Source organism: Cricetulus griseus, assembly GCF_003668045.3.
Source record: "Cricetulus griseus strain 17A/GY chromosome 1 unlocalized genomic scaffold, alternate assembly CriGri-PICRH-1.0 chr1_1, whole genome shotgun sequence".
In the NCBI taxonomy this organism is placed as follows: domain Eukaryota; kingdom Metazoa; phylum Chordata; class Mammalia; order Rodentia; family Cricetidae; genus Cricetulus; species Cricetulus griseus.
In genome coordinates, this window is record NW_023276807.1 from 188,622,333 (window position 1) to 188,642,600 (window position 20,268).

Consider the following 20,268-nt stretch of genomic DNA (forward strand, 5'->3'; position numbering starts at 1 on the left):
GACATTCATTGAAAAAAATTTGCTAGATAAAAACATGAGTGTTTTGTTCTTCTGAATCTTTGCCATCCCACACACATTAAGAAGTTACATTTTTGGCTCATTTGTGGCACTTCCCAATAGTGGTAGATCCCATGTTTGTATACAGTAGGGTGCATAATTATATTTATTGATACAGTTAACAGTGTACTTACTGATATAACTATTGTTGGAACACTTAAATGAGTTGAAATTTTTCTTCCAGAGGATAAAGGAAAAGTAAATATAGCCATATTTCATCAGTCTGCCCTTTAGTTTTTATATTAAAAATGTATATATTTGAATATTTTGCCTGCTTATATGTATGCGTATCATGAATGTGCCTGGTACCTGCAGAAGTCAGAAGAGGGTATGAGATCTCCTGAACTAGAGTAAGGGATGGTTGTGAGCCATGATATAGGTGCTGGGAACTGAACTCAGGCTTCTGCAAGAGTGACTGTAGGGAGACACTGTAACCTGTAGCCAGCCCTTAGGAGGCATGGCTGTAGTGTCTCCCTACAAGTGACAAGTTCTATTAGCCACTAAGCCATCTTTTTAGTACCCGTCCTTCAATTTAAAACAAACTTACCAGCCGAATCCTCCCACAGTCTCTCAATACAGACTATATGTGGTTGTAGATTGGCCTCTGCAGGTTCAACATAGACATAATCTCCAACATGATACATGCTATTCTTAAAGCTGCAGTCTTGGCTGTAGGTACGATGTAAGCCTGAGAGGCCTGCAGTACCTGAGGAATCTTCACTTTTTTCAGCTTCTTGGATTTAAAAGGAAAAAAAAAAAGATATTCAGTAAAAGACTATTAGAAAGTATTCAAACAACACATCACACTAATACAATGGATTCTTTCTTTGCCCTCCCTCCCTCTCTCCCTTTTTTGAGACAGGGTCTCTCTATGTACCCCAAACTACCCTCAAACTTGAGGCCCTCTTGCATTAGCTGCTGGGACTGTAGGGATGAGCCACCATAGCTGACTACACTTAATTATCTGTGTGGCCTTCAAAGAGAGGACTCGGGAAAAATAGTAGCATCAACATATTCTCAATAGTCTTCACCTCAAAATGCATTTTGAGTTTTGAGATGAGGGTCTCACTAAATTGTCTAGTTCTTTAATTCATAGGCTCAAGTGCTCTAGTCCTGCCCCAGCCTTCCAAATAGGTGGAACTATATGTGTTCACCATGATAGCTAGCTCAAAATAGCCTTTCTGAGTGAAAACAAACTGATAATAAATTAAGTAACTATTCTATAGAACAAAAATTATCACCATAATAATATATACTTGCACACTTTATTCATTTATTTATAGTTTTTTGTTTTTGTTTTTGTTTTTCCCCAAGACAGGGTTTCTCTGTGTAGCTTTGGAACCTATCCTGGCACTCGCTCTGGAGACCAGGTTGGACTCGAATTCACAGAGATCCACCTGCCTCTGCCTCCCGAGTGCTGGAATTAAAGGCATGTGCCACCAATGCCTGGAATGTATACTAATTTTTAAGAATTCAGAAAGGCATTACGGAATATATCACATAATTCTACAGAAAATGTGATATGCCTCACATTAAATTTACATTAAATTTAATGGTTACATTAAATTTAATGGCATTTGAGAAAAAATATGTAGGGCATACAATGGTAAACCATATGTGTATAAAACACTAAAAGCATTTCCTCTGAGATGAAATACTTTTAAACAAGATTTTCATTTTGTTAGGCAACATTCCCCCCAACCCCCGCTGTGGAGTAGGGATTGAACCCAGTTCTTTATGCATACTATTTATGAATGCTAGACAAGCACTTTACCAATGAGCTACATTTGTCAAAAAACATCTTTTAATAGTTCCAATACAAGCTATCTGTGAACACTACAGATTATTACTTGTTTAAAAGTAAAACACCCTTGGTATTACTATATAAAGATGATATTCAAATAAAGCACTCTCTGAAATAGCAACTCACAGTTTTTCTGTGAATCTCTCCCCCACACCCCTCTTTTTTTTTTTTTTTTTTTTTGAGACAGGGTTTCTCTGTGTAACAGCTCTGGATGTCCTAGAACTCTATTTGTAGACCAGGTTGGCCTCGAACTCAAGATCCATTTGTCTCTGCCTCCCAAGTACTGGGATCAAAGTCATGTGCCACCAACACTCAACTTCTGTGGGTCTCTTATGGAGACTATAACATAAATATAATATTAAATGTAATAGAAAATGGAGCCTGAACAGAATTCTGCTACCATGTCATTTAGCACATAGCCTTTCCATTTAAACTCTAAGCGCTTTTCCTGCATGCTCACCTCCATGACTTTCACTTTTCTTTGACAGAGAACCACCCTAGTGGGGTTCATGGCCAATACCAGCTCCACCAGATTCTGCCACATCAATTTGGCATGGTCCCAGACAAAAAAAATAAGAGCATTTAATTTGTGGTGATGTCTCCTATGAACATTTGGTTCAAATGCTGCTTTTTGACACTATAATCAAACTTTAAAAGTATCAATAACCCCTTTGACAAGTTTTAAGATCAATACAAAGAAATAAAATGTGCATGTGGCAAAGATGCTTTGGTTGAAATTCCACTAAATGTATATTCTAATTTAAAATATTAACAAAAATGTAGCTGAGAAAGATACATCTCATTTAAAAACGTTAACACGTCTATTGAGTCTTGCCTGTGGCTGTTGGTACTGCATTCAGCACTTCACCAGTAGCTCTCCCTGTGTTCCTCACAATCAGAAAACTTGTGCTAACAGACTCGTACCACATCTTTAACTTACTAAGGACAGTTTCCCAAAAACTAAAATGCTGCCAACAAGCATTTTAATTTAAGTGCATATTCCAAATTAATCTCCAAAAGTCTACACCAACTTGAATCCTCACTGTGGATCTAAAGGTTTTGCTAAGTTTTTGAGAATTTTAGACAAACAGAATGAGAAAACTGTACTAATAGGAATAGTATACCAAATGAAAATAAAATTACAACTCTACAGACAAGAAACAAGCCCACCAATTATTGTTATAAACACCTTTCCCAAGGAAGAATTGTGAAGCAGAGTACTGTGCCATGGAGGACACCTCACAATAGCTTCTGTCTAGCTCAATTTAAAAATTAACGAAATCACGTAACACTTTCTTTCATCTCTCCTATTTTAAATTAGAGTAGCTGTAACTATTATCCTATGCATGTATTCGCAGAGGACTATTTTTGTCAACACATCCAAAGTTATAAAGGAATTGTTTGGATGAAGAATCACACCAGACCCTCAATCACACACTGAGATGACTCAGGTGATGAAAAGGGACTTCTGGGCTGAGGGCATTTAGATGAGATATTGACACCAATTTAAATAGGAGCTTGTTAAAACACATGAAAATAATTGGGAACTAAACCACTGAAGAGCAAAGACTGGAAAAAAATTGAGAACATGACAAAACAGACATTTCAAGCAGGTCCAAGCAAACACTATTTGCTTTTTTTTTATCTGACATATTTCATGCAGGACGTCTTCAAAATTCATTAATGCAACATGTGTATTTCATCTTTTATGACTAAATAATATTCCATAGAATGGATATATTATACTTTCCTTATTCACAAGCTCTGCTTGGGGTGTTTCTGCCTTTGACTATTATAAATAATGGTATTTGTTCCTATGTTTGATAATTACAGTACAGTTGTTTTAGTGCTTATTCTGTGTCTATTGATTTTTTGATCATTTTCTGTTCTAGCCATTACTAAAAAAGAGAGAGAGAAATATAACTGTTGAGCTCTTTCATTTCAACTTTGGTTTCTTTTACATGCTCTAAAAAAGATTTAAATTATGTATATTTGTATATGTGTGTATGCATGTGAGTTTTAGTGCCCTTGGAGGCCTGAAGAATGAACTGGATCCCCCTGGAACTGAAATAAGCAGGTGGTTGTGAACTGCCATGGGTGTTGGGAACTAAACTACACTTCTCTAGAAGGGCATGATCTGTTCTTAACTGCTGAGCCACCTCTCTAGCTCATAAATTCATTTTAAAGTGTAATTTATCTAAATAAAACTTTTTTTTCCTGGAATTTTTCATATCACTTCACTGCTTTCTAAGCCTCTGTTATTTTATATAAAAAGTTAGCCATTAATTATGCTGCTGTTTTCTTAGGTCTGATGTCTTATTTTTGCTTTGAAATCCAGATTTTTTTTTCTTCAAGCAGTTTATGATGTATCAAAATGGATCTCTCTCTCTCGCTCTTTTCTCTCTCTCTTTTGTATCTTACTTGAGATTCTTGGGCCTATAGGCTAATGCTTTTCATCAAATTTTCTAAGTTTTACCCAAAACAAAACCCTAGACTACTTACAATAAAATGTTAGTATAAAAATGGACATTCAGTGTTCTATAATCATGACTGCTATTTCTATAACTTTTTCATCACCCCAAATAAAACACTACAGCAATTAAGCAGAAAATTCCCATCCCTCATTCTTGCTCCTGATAACCTTTATCCTACTTTCTCTATGAATTTGCTTATTCTAGATTAAAGGTCTATGCCACCACTGCCCATTCACCAGGTTCTTGTAGCTTTCTCACACATGTATATTTTTGGGACAGTAAGCCTTCAGCTTTACTCAATTCATTTCCATATTAGATGTTTTCAGTTAGAAAAGATATAGGCCCTATCACTCATACATACCATCTTCAATGAGTGTGTTCCCTCTAGCAGCAAGTGATGTTTTTGTAGTTACCTCTATGTTGGCAAAATGACACTCTCAAGAACTGCTATGTTCTCATATTCTCTCTCTCTCTCTCTCTCTCTCTCTCTCTCCCTCTCTCCCTCCCTCCCTCTCTCTCTCTCTCTGCCTCCAAGTCAATTAATTTTGTTTTCTGATCTTGAGGGAAAATATGTAAGAAGGTCTGATGCTACAGAGTAATGCAACTTTTGTAGAGTCATATGTCTGGCTATCTATGTGAACTGAAATGTTACCCACAATGATCAATTTTTGCCAAGGGTGTTGATGTATGCCTATAATCCCAGCATTGGGGGACATAGGCAAGGACGATCACTTTAAAACTGGCACCAGCCTGGGGTACATAGTCAGATCCTGCCTCATTCTCCCACACCCTCATCTCCCCATAAAAGATTTCAATTTGCAATGACAAATTCTCATTATCAAAATATTTGCAAATTTGGCAAATAATTCAAAGTACCCCTTTTAGGTGACATGATTAAAATGAAACTAGGAATGTGGCTCAACTGAAACCTCATCTACTTGCCTGTTTCTCAGTGTTTAAGAGGAACGCTACACTGTTGAAAGGTACAGCATCAACTGCTGCATTTGCTGCTGGGAATGCATGGGAGCCCAGAGTAGCCTGCCAGAACAGATGATGACAACCAGATTTCTATCTGATCACATCTTATTTAAAATAGTCAACAGTCTGAATCTTCAATCACACAAGCTTTCCAAAGCTAACTGTGACACCCACTAGAACACACTTTAATATTTCTTCATATTTAATAAGTGAAAAGGAACCAACCTCTTTTTTCTTCTTCTCGTTTTAGTTTATCTTCCTCTATTTCTTTAGGTAATTTTTCCTTTTTTTCTTTTTCAACATCGTTATGTAAATGTTTTGTGGTATAGCTGAGTGCTGGAGAAAGAAGGATCTCTCCATTTTTGCAGAGTTCATCACGAATTCTAATAAAAAACTGCTGAAGTTCTACTGCATCTTCATATATTTCGGAATCTGTCCTATAACAGCATTAAGAGTATCCATTGACACATGAACTGCTTCTTCCATAATACCTCATTACATCCTAAATCCTATCAAATGGTTCACTATGTTCATTAACATAATAACAATATTTTGGCTCATTTAGAAGGGTGCCCCCACTAAGTTTGTTAAAACAGAGTATCCGAGCCTGGCATGGTGGTATATTTGCGAGGCAGAGGCAGGAGGATCAAGAGTTCAAAGTCATTCTCATTTACATAATAAATTTGAGGCCCAGCTGGGTTACAAGAGACCCTATCTCAAAAATAAAAAAGAATGAATGAAAAAATAAGTACACAAATGAGTATCTGAGTTCTCACCCAGCTTCCTTTTTCTCAAGGCATACGCCTTTCTCACTGATGTCAAAGGAAATGTCTCATATTTTTATCAGTTATACAAAGCACAGCAGAAACAGCTGGCAGAATCAAGAACTGTATGTACTATTGCTCCTGACCAAGTCCAACACTTAGCTTGCATCTATTTGGGGGGCTGGGGCAGGAGTTCTCTGAGTCACCCTGGCTGTCCTGGAACTTGCTCTGTAGACCAGGATGGCCTTGAACTCAGAGAACCATCTGCTTCTGCCTCCCGAGTACTGGGATTAAAGGTGTGAGCCACCACTATCTGCACCATGACTATGTCTATTTTCTTTCTTTCTTTTTTTTTTTTTTTGAGACAGGGTTTCTCTATGGCTTTGGAGGCTGTCCTGAAACTTACTCTTGTAGACCAGGCTGGTCTCAAACTCAAAAACATCTGCCTGCCTCTGCCTCCCGAGAGCTGGGATTCAAGGTGTGCACCACCACTGCCCAGCTTAAACTGATACATTTTAAGCTATTCTTTTTTCTTCTTTCTTCTGGTTTGGTGAGACACTCCCACTTTATACCCCAGGCTGGCCTAAAACTACAAATCCTTCTACCTCAGCTTCCATGTTCTGGGATTACAAGTATAAACCACTATATCGGGCTTGTCAATTCTTTTTAAGAATTTATTATTATTTTTCTTTTTTGTCTGTATGGTGTGTGTATATTCTATGGGTATGTACGTGTTTCATCTGTATGTGTTTATGGGTGTGTGTGCATGTGTGTAGAGATCAAGGTCAGGTCTTTATTACTTTCTACTTTTTTTTTTTTTGAGATAGGGTCTTGTACTTGGAACTCACTGATTGGCTAGACTAGCTGGCTAGGAAGCTCCAAGGATTTCTACCCTCAGCTACAGGGTAGTTACAGGCTTGTGCCAAAATGCTCAGCTTTTTTTTTTAGGTGGGGGTTGGGGATCTGAACTCAGGCCCTCAGGCTTGCATGGCAAGAACTTCACCCACTGAGCATCTCCCAGACCTCTTTTACTAATTCATTTTTGTTCTTGTTGTTGTTGTTGTTTTTTTTTTTTTTTTGCGACAGGGTTTCTCTGTTTAACAGCCCTGGCTGTCCTGGAACTTGATTTGTAGACCAGGCTGACCTTGAACTCATAGAGATCTGCCTGCCCCTTCCTCCCGAATGCTGAGATTAAACACCAGTGCCAGATGGTTTTTTAAAAAAAGTGACTGGATTTAGATCACTCTAACCTCAAGGATAACTCAAAGCTTCTTAATTCATTTAAAGCATTCTTGGACTAATTTTCAAAGAAAAATTCTACTTTTTTTGTAAAGATTTATTTATTTATTATATATACAATGTTCTGCCTGCATGTATGCCTGCAGGCAGGGAGAGGGTACCAAATCTCATTATAGATGGTTATGAGCCACCATGTGGGTGCTGGGAATTGAACTCAGGACCTCTGGAAGAGCGGTCAGTGCTCTTAACCTCCAAGCTATCTCTCCAGCCTGAAAAATTCTACTTTTAATTTCTATTACAAACTGTATTACTTAGCCGTTAAAAGACATGTTCTATGAAAGTCTATATTTTAAGTTTCTGCATTGCATAAGAGCTTTAATTGTCTCTTCCTTTCACTGGCACTCATTGGGACAACTTTCCACTTTATAGAATACACAGCTTTTTATAAGCTTTGATACCCCCAACACTATAAAGGGGAAAAATAAAAAAGCTTTGCCTACCAAGAATTCAGGATAACAGGCTACCCACTGTAACAACATACCTAAGGTGAAAAAGTTTATCAAAGCAGAATTTCTTCATCTATTTTGCATTAAACATCACATATTTTCATCATAAAGACATGGTTTTGAAAACATACCTATTCATCCTTCTTGCTCTTTCCAATACTTCAAACATATGCTCCTGAAATAAATCAAGTCGCCGATAGCGATTACTTTCAACATTCTTCCTAATAATGTCAAATGTAAGGGGAGGTTTGTTGGGAAAGTTCGGATCCACAGCAGGAATTTCTGCTAAGGAGTCACTGTAACATCTTCCCTCATCATCCTGATGACTCATGACTGACACAAAAAGATTATGGATAAGTTCTTGAATCAGCAAGGTCACATTTGGGACATGAGAATCCTCATCTCCCTCCAGGTCTCTCCGGGTTTCAAGGAGGACTTTATGTAGGACAAGAGCATCTTTGTAGATTAAAGACTCTGGTTCATTGTAGGTACAGGCATTATTAAACATCATGACAAAGTCCTCTACCATAGAATCTATATCTTGGTATTTGTTTGCCATCATGTGACTTCGAATTTTTTCCATGTCCATGGGTTTTTTAATGGTCAGATAGTAGTCAGGCAGCTCTGATCTAGAGGGGAGTCTTAGAAATATAGCACTGAGACGGCGACCCCTCTTATCAGTATAGTTCTTTACAGCTTCATACACTTCATTTAGCTTCTGCTGCATTGGAGTCATGTACTTTGATTTCTTAGGAGAAACACCACTCTTTCTACCTGAAGAGAGAGATGTAATATAAAGTGGATAAAATGGTGTAAACGTAAATTTTTACACAGCTGGTAGTACAACCATAAAAAAGGGGATATCCCAAATGATTTGTAAAAACACAGTAATCAGCATATCTTCAATTAGACAGATCTTATATCAAAAATAGATTTGGACGAAAACCTTTACTCTGTTGAATATACTTTATATACATAAACATAAACAATACATTTATTTATAAACAAAATTTATGTATGTATACAAACTTTGAGAATGCGTCTCACTATATAACACAGTTGGGCTTTGAACTCTCCACCTTCCTGCCTCAGCCCTAAGGGCTGGGATTAAAGGTGGATGAATAACATAAACTAGTAATCTTTTTTTTTTTTTTTCCCTGAGACAGGGTTTCTCCGTGTAACAGCTCTGACTGTCCCAAAACTTGCTTTATAGACCAGGCTGGCCTCAAACTCACAAGGATCCACCTGCCTCTGCCTTTCAAGTGCTGAGATTATAGGTGTATGCCATCAACACCCAGCTAGTAATCATACTTTTATGCTGAGATAACTGTGAAAAGGTTAAGTAAATGATTATCTCTGTGACATTCTAATGCTATCACCTCTATCTTCCCAGAGAACGAGCAATTTCATTATAGGAAAAAGACAAAGATGCTGAAACAAACTGAAGTGTTGATAAAATTCTTGAAACTTGAATATGAAAATATCAATTGAGTTTAGCATGTTTTATCTCTAAATATAAACTCACATTTTTCCTAGTTCCAGTCATGGAAATGATCACCAAATCCGTAATAGGATATCCCCAAACTAGTCTGTTTGTTATAGACAGAGCCTCAAATAGCCAAGGCTGACCTCAAACTCACTATGTAGAGGAGGCTCACCTTGAACTTCTGATCATCTTGCCTCCACCTCCCCAAGGCTGGGCATACAGGCATGTGCCTTCATGCTTGGCTATGTGTATGCTTTTATAATTACATGAAAAGATGAATTCCTTAATGACAAAAGATCATCATTTAGCAGAAGTTTACAAGCGATAGTGAAATTCAGTTTATAGGTAGTTTACATAAAAAAGATGCTAGTCTTTCTCCTTTGAAGTAAATACAACTCTAAAGATTATCTGACATCGTTGTTTGCTTAGCATTTGTTTAAGATTATTTGAAATTGTCGTTTATTTGGCATTTGTTTCACTTATATACATCTTAAAAAGATCAGAAATATCTTCCTTAATTCAATGGTATTTTACTATGTTTTTTTTCCTTTAAAACTTTCAATAAAATCATATCCAAAAATAGGGTACTCAGACAGTCACTGAGTAGTTAGTACATTTCTCACCTCCCAAATTCTACCCAGTAGAATTTTATGAAACACGAAACAAATATTAACAAAAACATACCATATTCTTTTTTTGGCATCTAATAAGGAATAGATAGTTTTCCCATTTAATGGCTATGTTACCTACTGCATTCCAGAGAGCAAGGAAAGCCTCTGCCATTATATTCAAGCTCTCTTTTTTTATGGTTTAGATATGAAGTAGCCTTGAAATGTTCCTCATAGAAGACTTGGAATCCAAATGGTGGACACAATCATTGAGAGTTACTGACCACAAGAGCTCTGCTTTTATCAATAGATTACTTACTTGATGGAGTCATAATCTGATAGCAGTACTGGGAGGTGGGGCTAGGTTGGAGTAAGTGGGTCACTTGGCACGTAAGTGCCTCCACGACTTTCTCTCTACTCCATGAGTTAAGCAAATCTGCAATTCTGTGTCCTTCTTACATGATGTTCTATTTTACTATAGCTCAAGAACAATGGAGATTGAACTTTTGAAGTTGTATCAAAATGGAATCCTTTCTCATTTTCACCGTCAGATATTCAGTCCCATCAATAAAAAGCTAATAGTCTGATAGTCTTGTTTACTTAAAACACAAAGACTGTGCATGTGAAGAAGATATCTAACAGCAGAGTGCCAGCAAAAAAAAAAACATAATCATCATTTAATCAAAGAAATGTCAAGAAATCAGCAATCTCTTTGACAGTCTAAGCTAAAGAGCAAAATATAAGGCAGACTTACTCTGCTTAAGCTTGGGAGAAGCCATGTCATCATCATCAGGTAGTGGTCCCAGCTCTTTCCTTTTATCTTTGAGTAACTTCTCCAGGATATGAGCATCATTGTATACCTACATTCCAAAAAGTACACTTAAGATTATTTCCTAAAAACACTATAATTAAGGAGTAAAGAAGTTTTAATCTCTCTGAAGGTGGTGACATATAAATTAATTACCAGCACACAGGAAGCTGAAAAATCACAAGTTTGAGGCCATTATCAAGTTTACAAAATGAAACCCTATCTTCAATATCAAAAACACCAACTAACAAATAAAAAAATATTTGTGAATGTGTTTAAAACATGGTTTAGGGCAGCTGATGTTACATGTTTCCATTCTCATCAGAACAATAGCATTACTATCTTAATGGAAAGGATCTACTATGAGGCTTTCTGGGTGATTCTAATGTATAGAAATGCATGGTAGTAAGCCAAGCATGGTGGCCCTACCTTTAATCCCAGCACTCAGGAGGCAGAGGCAGGTGGATGGATTTCTGTGAGTTCATGGCCAGCCTCATCTACAGAGCAAGTTCCAGGACAGCAAGAGCTATTACAAAGAGAAACCCTGTCTCAAAAAAAGAAAGAAACAAACAAAGAAAGAGGGAGATAGAAAGAGAGAGAGAAAAAAAAGAAATTCAAGCTAGTATCTGAGATTCACTAAGGTAGATGTTTCATAGATTTTTTATTTCCTGTGTCTGGGTGCTAAGCCCGCCTGTGTATGTAGAATCCAGAAGAAGGTACTACATTCCTGGAACTGTAGTGACAGAGGGTACAGCGAACTGAATGAAAAGTCATCTGGAAGACTAGTCAGTGCTCTTAACCACTGAGTCATTTCTCTGAGTCTCAGTTTTGCAGGTTTTAACAGATCTTCCAAAACACTTTTATATGTGTCAATTTCCTAAAACAAACAAACAAAATTCCCATTTTTTCTACTGGATCTCCAAGGCACCTGACTCAACCCAGTGGAAATCCAAGACTGAAAATATCCGTCCAAAGACTGACACACTCATGGCAATATACAGCCAAGAACAAGGTTCTTCACTCAATGGTCTTGCTCCACAGTTGCCTCCTATCTCCCCAGAAGAGGCTGTATTTCCTTGAATGCCCACAAGAGCAGAGTGGCAGAAGGAATGTGACTTTTCTTCTCTGATTATCCCTTTAAAGGGTGTACAGTAGCCAGGGATCCTGAAGACAGCATGGATATTATATAAAGGCCTATTTCTTCGATCTACAAATATCCTTAGCATGTATATTTTAATTCAAATTATAGGCAGAAAAAGGAAATAATTTGATAATGTTTTTTGAATATTTAAAACGGATAAAGATATGAAATAGAAAATATATCAAAGGAAGATCATACATTGGCTATATTGATAAAGAATTAAAAATCACAGGCTAAAGATATAGCTAAATGGCAGAGAACACATAAAAGTCCTGGGCTCAACTGATCCCAGAAGCACCTTCCCAACCCCTCAAAAAACAAACAAAGGGGCTAGACACAAGACTCAGCTACAAAAGTAATTAATGCTCTTGCAGAAGACCTGAGTTCAGTTCACAGCACCCATGTTATGCAGCTCAAAATTATCTGTAACTCCAGTTCCAAGGGATTCAACACCCTCTTCTGACCTTAACACCAGGCCCACACGTGATGCATATACATACAGGCAAAATACTCATACACATAAACCAAAAATAGGCCTTTAAGAAGTAATAAAAAGATAAACATTTTAATGTATTGGCTTTTCTTGGAGTACATATTCGGTATTAAGTGCTATTCTCCAAACTCAATTATTTCTTTTAGTTTTTGGAGACAGACTTTCTCTGTAACAGCCCTGGCTGTCCTGCAACTCACTTAGCAGTCCACATTGACCTTGAACTCACAGAGATCCACCTGTCTCTGCGTCCCGAGAGCTGGGAATAAAGGTGTGTGTCACCACTGCCTGGCCAGTAATTTTTTTATCCTACAAAACTCCAGAGAAGAGCTGGAGAGATAGCTTAGGCTAAGAGTACTGGCTGCACTTCCAGAGGTCCTGAGTTCAATTCCCAGCAACAACATGGTGGCACACAACCATCCATAATAAGATCTGATGACCTCTTCTGGTGATCATCCATAAAATATTGGGGGTAGTGGGAGGACAGGAGGAATAAGGGAACTGGAATTGGTATGTAAAATAAGATTGACTTTAATTTAAATAGAAAATTAAAAAAAAAAAAACTCTCAAGAGGTCGGGATCAGGCTGATGAAACCCACAGAAACAGCTGACCTGAACAAGGGGGAGCACAGGGACCTCAGACGGATATCTGGGAGGCCAGCACGGGACTGATCCAGACCCCATGAATGTGGATGTCAATGAGGAGGCCTCAGCACTCTATGGGGCCCCTAGTAGTGGATCAGTATTTACCCCTGCTTTAAGAAGAAACTTTGGGAGCCCATCCCACATGGAGGGATGCTCTCTCAGCCTGGACACATGGGGGAGGGCCTAGGCCCTGCCCAGGATGATATGACTGATTTTGGGGAACCCCCATGGAGGGCCTCACAATCCTGGGGAGCAGAGGGGGGATGAGGTGGGGGGCTGTTTGGGATTGGGGGGAGGGGAGGGAGAAGGGATTGACATGTGAAGCAGCCTTGTTTCTAATTTGAACTAATAAAAAAAACCCTCAAGAGTAAGTACTATTATTATTATTTCTTAATTATATACAAGGAAACTAAGGTTTAAGAAGAAAAATTTCCTTACACAGAAATGGGCAAAACAGGAAGCATCTAAAACATTTATTTATTTATTTTAAACTTTTTTTTGAGACAGGGTTTCTCTGTGTAGCTCTGACTGTCCTGGAATTTATTCTGTAGACCAGGCTGGTCTCAAACTCACAGAAATCTGCCTGCCTCTGCTTCCCAAGTGGTGGGATTAAAGGTGTGCACCACTTAAAACATTCATCTTTTTATTACCATCATCATCACTTTAGTTTTTTTTGGTTTTTTTGGTTTTTCCAGACAGGGTTTCTCTGTGTAGCTTTGGAGCCTATCCTGGCACTCGCTCTGGAGACCAGGCTGGCCTCAAACTCACAGAGATCCACCTGCCTCTGCCTCCCGAGTGCTGAGATTAAAGGCGTGAGCCACCAACGCCTGGCCACTTTAGTTTTTTGAGATCAAATATTTCTTATATAGCCTGGCTAGCCTAGAACTAAGAAGAAGACCACACTGATCTTAATTAAATTCAAGAGATCCACCTGCCTCTGCTTCCCAAGTGTTGGGACTACAGTGCACACCCTTACACCTAGCTATTTTATATATGTGTGTATTCATGATGCAGGCCAGAGTTGATGTTGGATGTCTTCCTTGATCACTTCTCCACCTTTTTTTTCTTTGAGATAGGGTCTTCTCAATGAACCTGGAACTCAATCCGACTAAACTGACCGACAGTCCCAGGGATCCTTTGGCTTCACCTCCCAGCACTGGGATTATAGGTATGTACTGCTGCATCTGACTGTTAACACTGGGTGATGATGGGACCCGAACTTAGGTAATCAGGTATGCAGAGTATGTACTTTACAGACTAAACCAGCTCCCCAACACAAAGCAGGATAAAAATTTAGGTGCCAGTTAAGTGCATAGGAAACCAAAGAAAGGTATTAGGTATCTTTTTCAATCATGTTCTGTCTTATCTCACTGACTTTCAGTAAGGCTGGCTAGCCAGCAAGCCCTCAGGATCATCTTGTCTCTTCCTCAGTGTTAGGGATATAGGGATATAGGCATGTGCATATAGGTTATGGCTTGCTGGCCACTCAGCCTAGCTGAAAGTCAAAGTCAGAGAGAGAGACGGGAGGGGAACGGGGGGGGGGGGGAACGGACGGACAACACTGAGACAGAAAGAACCTAGCTCCGATCTTTCAAAACACATTATTCTACAGAAAAAAGCATTCACTCTAGGATTCCCCTTATTACCTGGGAGCCCTCCTCATTGTAGTGCCTGGCATTTCGGAACATGAGTTTCATGTCTTCCATCATTCCTTCTTCACCTGCATATTTGTCATTTCGGATGTTATGCTCAATTATTTTCAGGTCCATTGGCTCTAAGATGATTTTATAGTAATCAGGATAGTCCTTCTTGGATGGCTTAACCATAAATAGATCACAAAGTCTTCTGCCTGAACCTGGCTCTCGAGCTTCAAGAACAACATTGAATAAAATTTTCATTCGCTGTTTTCTTATGTTCTTTTTACTGTTGAGGGGAAGGTAGAAAAGGGGGGGGGGAAAGACAGGGTCAGTTTTCTTTATCCAAGGGTGATCACAAAATAAAATAAATTTGTGGGCAGGTACTTCGTAATGATTACAATGTATTGATTAGATGTGCCATAAACACAGTATGCACCCTGGAAAGGTATAAGAGAATATTAAGACAATTTATAAAATGATTATAACAGTGATCCTGGCAGGAACAACCAGTGACAAACCTGTTTCGAATAGCTCTAGAAATGTAATGTTGAACACAAGATACTGTGTGATATCATAAGAAAATGAAACTTAATAACCAACTGAAATACTTTGGGTTTTGAGACAATGTAATAAAACCAGCTATTCAATTTCTAAAGACACACAACACAAAACAAACCAACAGTGTTTCATCTCTTAAAATAGCTACTCCTAGCCAGGCGGTGGTGGCACATGCCTTTAATCCCAGCACTTGGGAGGCAGAGGCAGGCGGATCTCTGTGAGTTCGAGCCCAGCGTGGTCTACAGAACTAGTTTCAGGACACCCAGAGTTGTCACTCAGAGAAACTGTGTCTTAAAAAACAAAACAAAACAAAAAAGATAAAAAAAGAAAGATAGCTATTTCTAAACAGAATATTCTGGATGCCAGGAATAACACCCCCAAACCACAACAAATGTCTTCATAGAAGGTAAAACCTCTCTGGCATTGATCATGTCAGGAGCAGACCTTGCTTATCCCTTTATCCAGCATCCCTGTCTAATCCAAGGTAGCTTGAAGTAGTCTGTGGTTCATCTGAGCTCTCTCTAAAGTTTTAGCCTTCAGCATGTATTCTTGCCTTTCTGTAGAGTCCATCATCAAGATAAGATCCTGAAAAACTGATATGAGTGGCACAGAACAAAGTACAAGAACAACATTAACACTAGAGTTTAAAAGGGGTCTTACTTAACTGTTATGAAAACCAGCCCAGAGGCTAAATGAAATGTTTAAGGTGAATGGTTCATAAACCATTAAAAGAATTCATTTTCTACTTTGACTTCTGTCAATTGTATTATGTCATCAAGGTACTGATAAATTCTAGCTAGTTTGCCCACCAGTCTCCAAGTGGTCAGGCACATAAAAATGGAGAGGACTTAAAATTTAGTTTCTAGTCTATTAAAAAAACCTGCTAAGATCCTATAATATAGTACACAGAGGCAAATTTTAGTTGTTTTCCATCTTATAAGGGGAAGGAAGTAGTTCATTACTAAAGAAAATTATATAGCTTTGAGTCTCTTAAGCCCAGTCCTCAGACTAGTTTCACTCTCCTTCTGGGTCATGATACACTGCCTCAATTTAAGGTATGTTTTTAAAAACTAGAAATAGAAGCCAAGCATGGTAGTACATATTTGTAATTCTAGCACTTAGGAGGTGGAAGCAAGAGGTTCAGGATTCCAAGATCATCCTTGCATTCATAGAGAGTTTAGGCAAACTTGATCTATATGATGTGGGGGTGGGGTTGGAGAAGAGGGGAAAGGAGGGAGGGGAGAGAAAGATCATGTGTGCATTTGTGTATATATAACGTGTGTGCTCAAATAATAATCAGCAATTTAAAACCCACACACTGGCCAGCCAGTGGTGGTACACGCCTTTGATCCCAGTACTTAGGAGGCAAAGGCAGGTGGATCTCTGTGAGTTCGAGGTCAGCCTGGTCTGCAGAACAAGTCCCAGAGTTCTAGTACAACCAGGGCTACACAGAGAAACCCTATTTCAAAAAACAAACACCCAGACACCCTTCAGTTTCAGAAATGTCTACCTACAATGATGGAGCTCATGACAAATTGAAAATGACCTAACAGAAGAGAGAGAGAGAGAGACAGAGACAGAGAGAACTTCTGGTTCCCAGAATTGGGCCCATCCTCATTACCAAGTCTCTACTTTGACCTCCTCCTCTGGGGCCCTGTGATCATTCTGCAAATCTCTCCTTCAGATCTTTTGTGTCTCTCAGTCAAGTAAATTGTTGTTAGCTAACCTCAGAGATAGTTAATCTAGTGGATACTATTTCCTCAAGAAGCAATATGGGCCGGGTACTAGCGGCACACGCCTTTAATCCCAGCACTCGGGAGGCAGATGCAGGTGCATCTCAGTGAGTTTGAGGACAGCCTGGTCTACAAAGTGAGTTTCAGAAGCTGTTACATAGAGAAACCCTGCTTTGAAAAACCGGAGGGGAGGGGGAGAAATATGGGACAATGATGTGAAGTTGTTCTTGATTTCTAGATCTGTGGCTAATCAAGAGGGACAAAGTTCCAAATGACAGAGCTTCACATTGAGGCAAGACAACTTTAACTTTCAGAGACTGAGAAGAAATTTCAGAACTTGAATTAAAACTCACAGAAGTCATACTTTAAACCAAGTCACATCTGACTTGTTTAGAAATGTCTAACATGTAGAGCTTGACTTTAAAAGGAAGATGGAAGAACTCAGCTTTGAAATGTTAGGCTTAAAAGAGAGCTCATTAGTTAACTCAGAAAGAATCAGTTCATCATTCCCAAAGTTCCAAGAAGCAGAACACTTCAGTTAAAGTCCAGACCTGAACCAGGACATTAACTTTATTGTCTTCCAGGATTCCCAATTATCAGGAGACTTTTCTGTATGACGCTACAAGCATTTTCATTTGGGACTGAATCTGTGGCAGACCTTAATGAGATTTTAAAGACAAAGTTTTTAACTGGATTTTGTAAAGTAAAATAGCAAATGGTCCATTCTCTCAATGTCAATTAATCCTAACACTTGGTAGCTGTAAGTGGGTCATATCCAGAATGTGAATATACCTTAAAAATTGTTCTAATCTAGTGACTGTAATTTCTTTTCTTTACTTATATCATGATGAATATATACTTGGTTTACAGTCTCAGAGGGGAAAACAAAACTATTACTAGAGTCACACATGACCTTTTTTTTTTTTTTTGACAAATCCAGGTTTGTTACTTCGTTTTCACTTTTCTAAATCCTTACATATTGCCTTGAGACTGAGAACCACCGGTCCAGTCAAACTTCAGGACTGACCTTACATAACAACGGTGTTAAATTTAGTGGCTGCTATTTTTATCTCTCTCCAATATGTACAGTGAACCTTATTACATAGATGACTTCTGAAAGCTTCATATACTTTGTGGAATGAGATAAATCCTATATTACAAAAGTACAGAAACTTCGGCTCCTCCCACTCCACATTTCTGGCCATTTTCTTTTTTATTATCTTTATTAACATTTGTGTGCACGCGTGCACACACACATACGCGTGCGCGCGCACACACACACACACACACACACACACACAGAAGAGAGAGGAGAGAGAGAGAGAGAGAGAGAGAGAGAGAGAGAGAGTGATTGTATGCCATGTGTGTTCAGGCGCCCACAGAGGCCAGAAGGTGGCACTGGATCCCCTGGACCTGGAATTACAGGTAGCTGTGAACTATCTGATGTAAGTTCTGGGAACCAAACTCAAGTCTCTAAGAAGAACAGCAAGTTCTTTTAATCACAGAGTCACCTCTCCAGCCCTATTTCTGTCCATTCCCAATGTCACTTTGCTTTTCAGGATCATTCTTAGAAACAGAAATTCTATACCTTCACCTCTGTTAAGCTAATAATAACTAATATTTTGGTATTCTTCATTTTTGGAAAGGTACATAAAAACAGGTCCCACATCTTTTAACCAGCATGAACATTCACTGAGAATCAGTACCTTGCAGATATTAAAGTAAAATCATCTTGTTTCTTTCCTCCTTGAGATAGAGTCTCACAATGTGAGCTAGCCTAGAATTCTAGAATTCTTGTCCCAGTATTGCTGTGAGTATAGACATCTGGTTACTATCATGCCTGGCTAAAACACTATTTTCCTGACAAAATCTCATACTATACAGCCTAGGCTGGAGTCAAACTCAGAATCCTCCTGCCTCTGTTTCTCAAGGGTGGAGATTACAGTGTGAGCCACAATGTACAACTAAAATACATCTTAAGGGAACTCAAAATCAAGACTATTCATCATTGTGTACTTAAGGAGATTCCAAGCCAAATTATACACACTACTGTAATAAAGACAATTTTAGAAGAGATTGGCCATAAAAGGTCCTGTACTAAGAGTATCAGGATAGTAGAACAAGCTTCTAACACATACAGATGAGTGCCTTTTCTAATGTATACAATGATTATAAGTAAGAAGGGACTCTTGTTCTGAATCTCCTTTAAAACAAAACAAACAAGAACAAAAAACCAGGTTCTCATATTATAACCCATGCTAGCTTCAAATTGATAGTGATTCCCCTTCCTGAGCCTCTTGAATGATGATTATGGGAGTGAGCCATTATACCTAAGAATGCCTCTAACTGTAGTCCCAGACAATCTGACACCCTCTTTGGTTCCTGTGGCTACCCCATGTACATGGTGCACAGACACCCATGTGGACAGAACATCCATACACATAAAATAAAAATACATCTAAAAAAAAAAAACCCACTATATAGTTATCATTCAACACCATAATATGGCAACTTGGAAGTTGTACCGAAAACCTTAAATAATGTACAAAAGATGCCTTAAAGAAATGGATGCTTTTAAGAAGTAAGATGTAGACAGGATCAAAGACTAAGAAACTTAACAAGAAGCACTAGCCCAACACAATGCACTAGTGCCTACTAGTGGTTGGATTGTCAATGTTGATTCTGACCTTTCCACCATCTCAGTCAGTAGGGCATTCCTAAGATGCAATCAGCACCCACAAGCCCATGTCACTATGCTAGCTTCTACCTCTTGCTAAAGAAGCACAGCCATAATGATAAGTGAGAGGGCTGTCTGCCCCTGGAGAAGGAAGCCAGCAACAAAATTAAGGCAGTAATGACCATATGGAGGCTAATTTTGACACACTAACAAGACTTCTAAACAGTATTGCTTTCTTTACTCATAAAATAAACTGGCATCCCAAATACTTGTTTCACATGCATAAAGTATTCTCATAGTGTCAGTAGTGACCATTTCACAGAAGAATTACACTTTTAAAAGTATGTTTATGCATAAAAAAGGTCTGCACACCTGGATAGCCTCCTGAGACCCAACATCTCACTGTCATGAGTATTCCTGGGAAAGCAGAAACAAACAATACATGTGAAGAGAAATAAAACAAGCAACATTGGAGGGTCATGCATAAGCCAAAAATGATTGAGAAAAAGAAGATTATTTGGTCCAAAAGATAAAAGATCAAACACTTGAAACATTTCAACACAGAAACAGAAAGCAGATTTTTGGTAGGTAGAAAGTAGGGGAAAGGATGCATTTCCAGAATGAAGAGAATATATACCCACAAACCAATTTTTTAAAACAGAC

The 20,268-nt window shown here is 38.5% G+C and overlaps 1 protein-coding gene across 15 annotated transcripts in view; it reads right to left on the reverse strand.

Annotated features, from left to right (window-relative positions):
- Pbrm1 (polybromo 1) overlaps positions 1 to 20,268 on the reverse strand; it is a 95,663-nt gene that overhangs the window by 28,472 nt on the left and 46,923 nt on the right. For 8 of the 15 annotated variants that reach the window (XM_027389542.2, XM_027389543.2, XM_035452574.1 and 5 more), the window contains 6 exons: positions 19,978 to 20,022; positions 14,647 to 14,923; positions 10,671 to 10,776; positions 7,954 to 8,596; positions 5,539 to 5,750; positions 605 to 790 (listed from right to left, as the gene is read on the reverse strand). In XM_027389542.2, coding sequence (XP_027245343.1) covers positions 605 to 790; positions 5,539 to 5,750; positions 7,954 to 8,596; positions 10,671 to 10,776; positions 14,647 to 14,923; positions 19,978 to 20,022 — 1,469 coding nt within the window. The remainder of the gene's footprint in view (positions 1 to 604; positions 791 to 5,538; positions 5,751 to 7,953; positions 8,597 to 10,670; positions 10,777 to 14,646; positions 14,924 to 19,977; positions 20,023 to 20,268) is intronic. The other 7 variants (XM_035452573.1, XM_035452579.1, XM_035452578.1 and 4 more) reach the window with 2 other exon arrangements.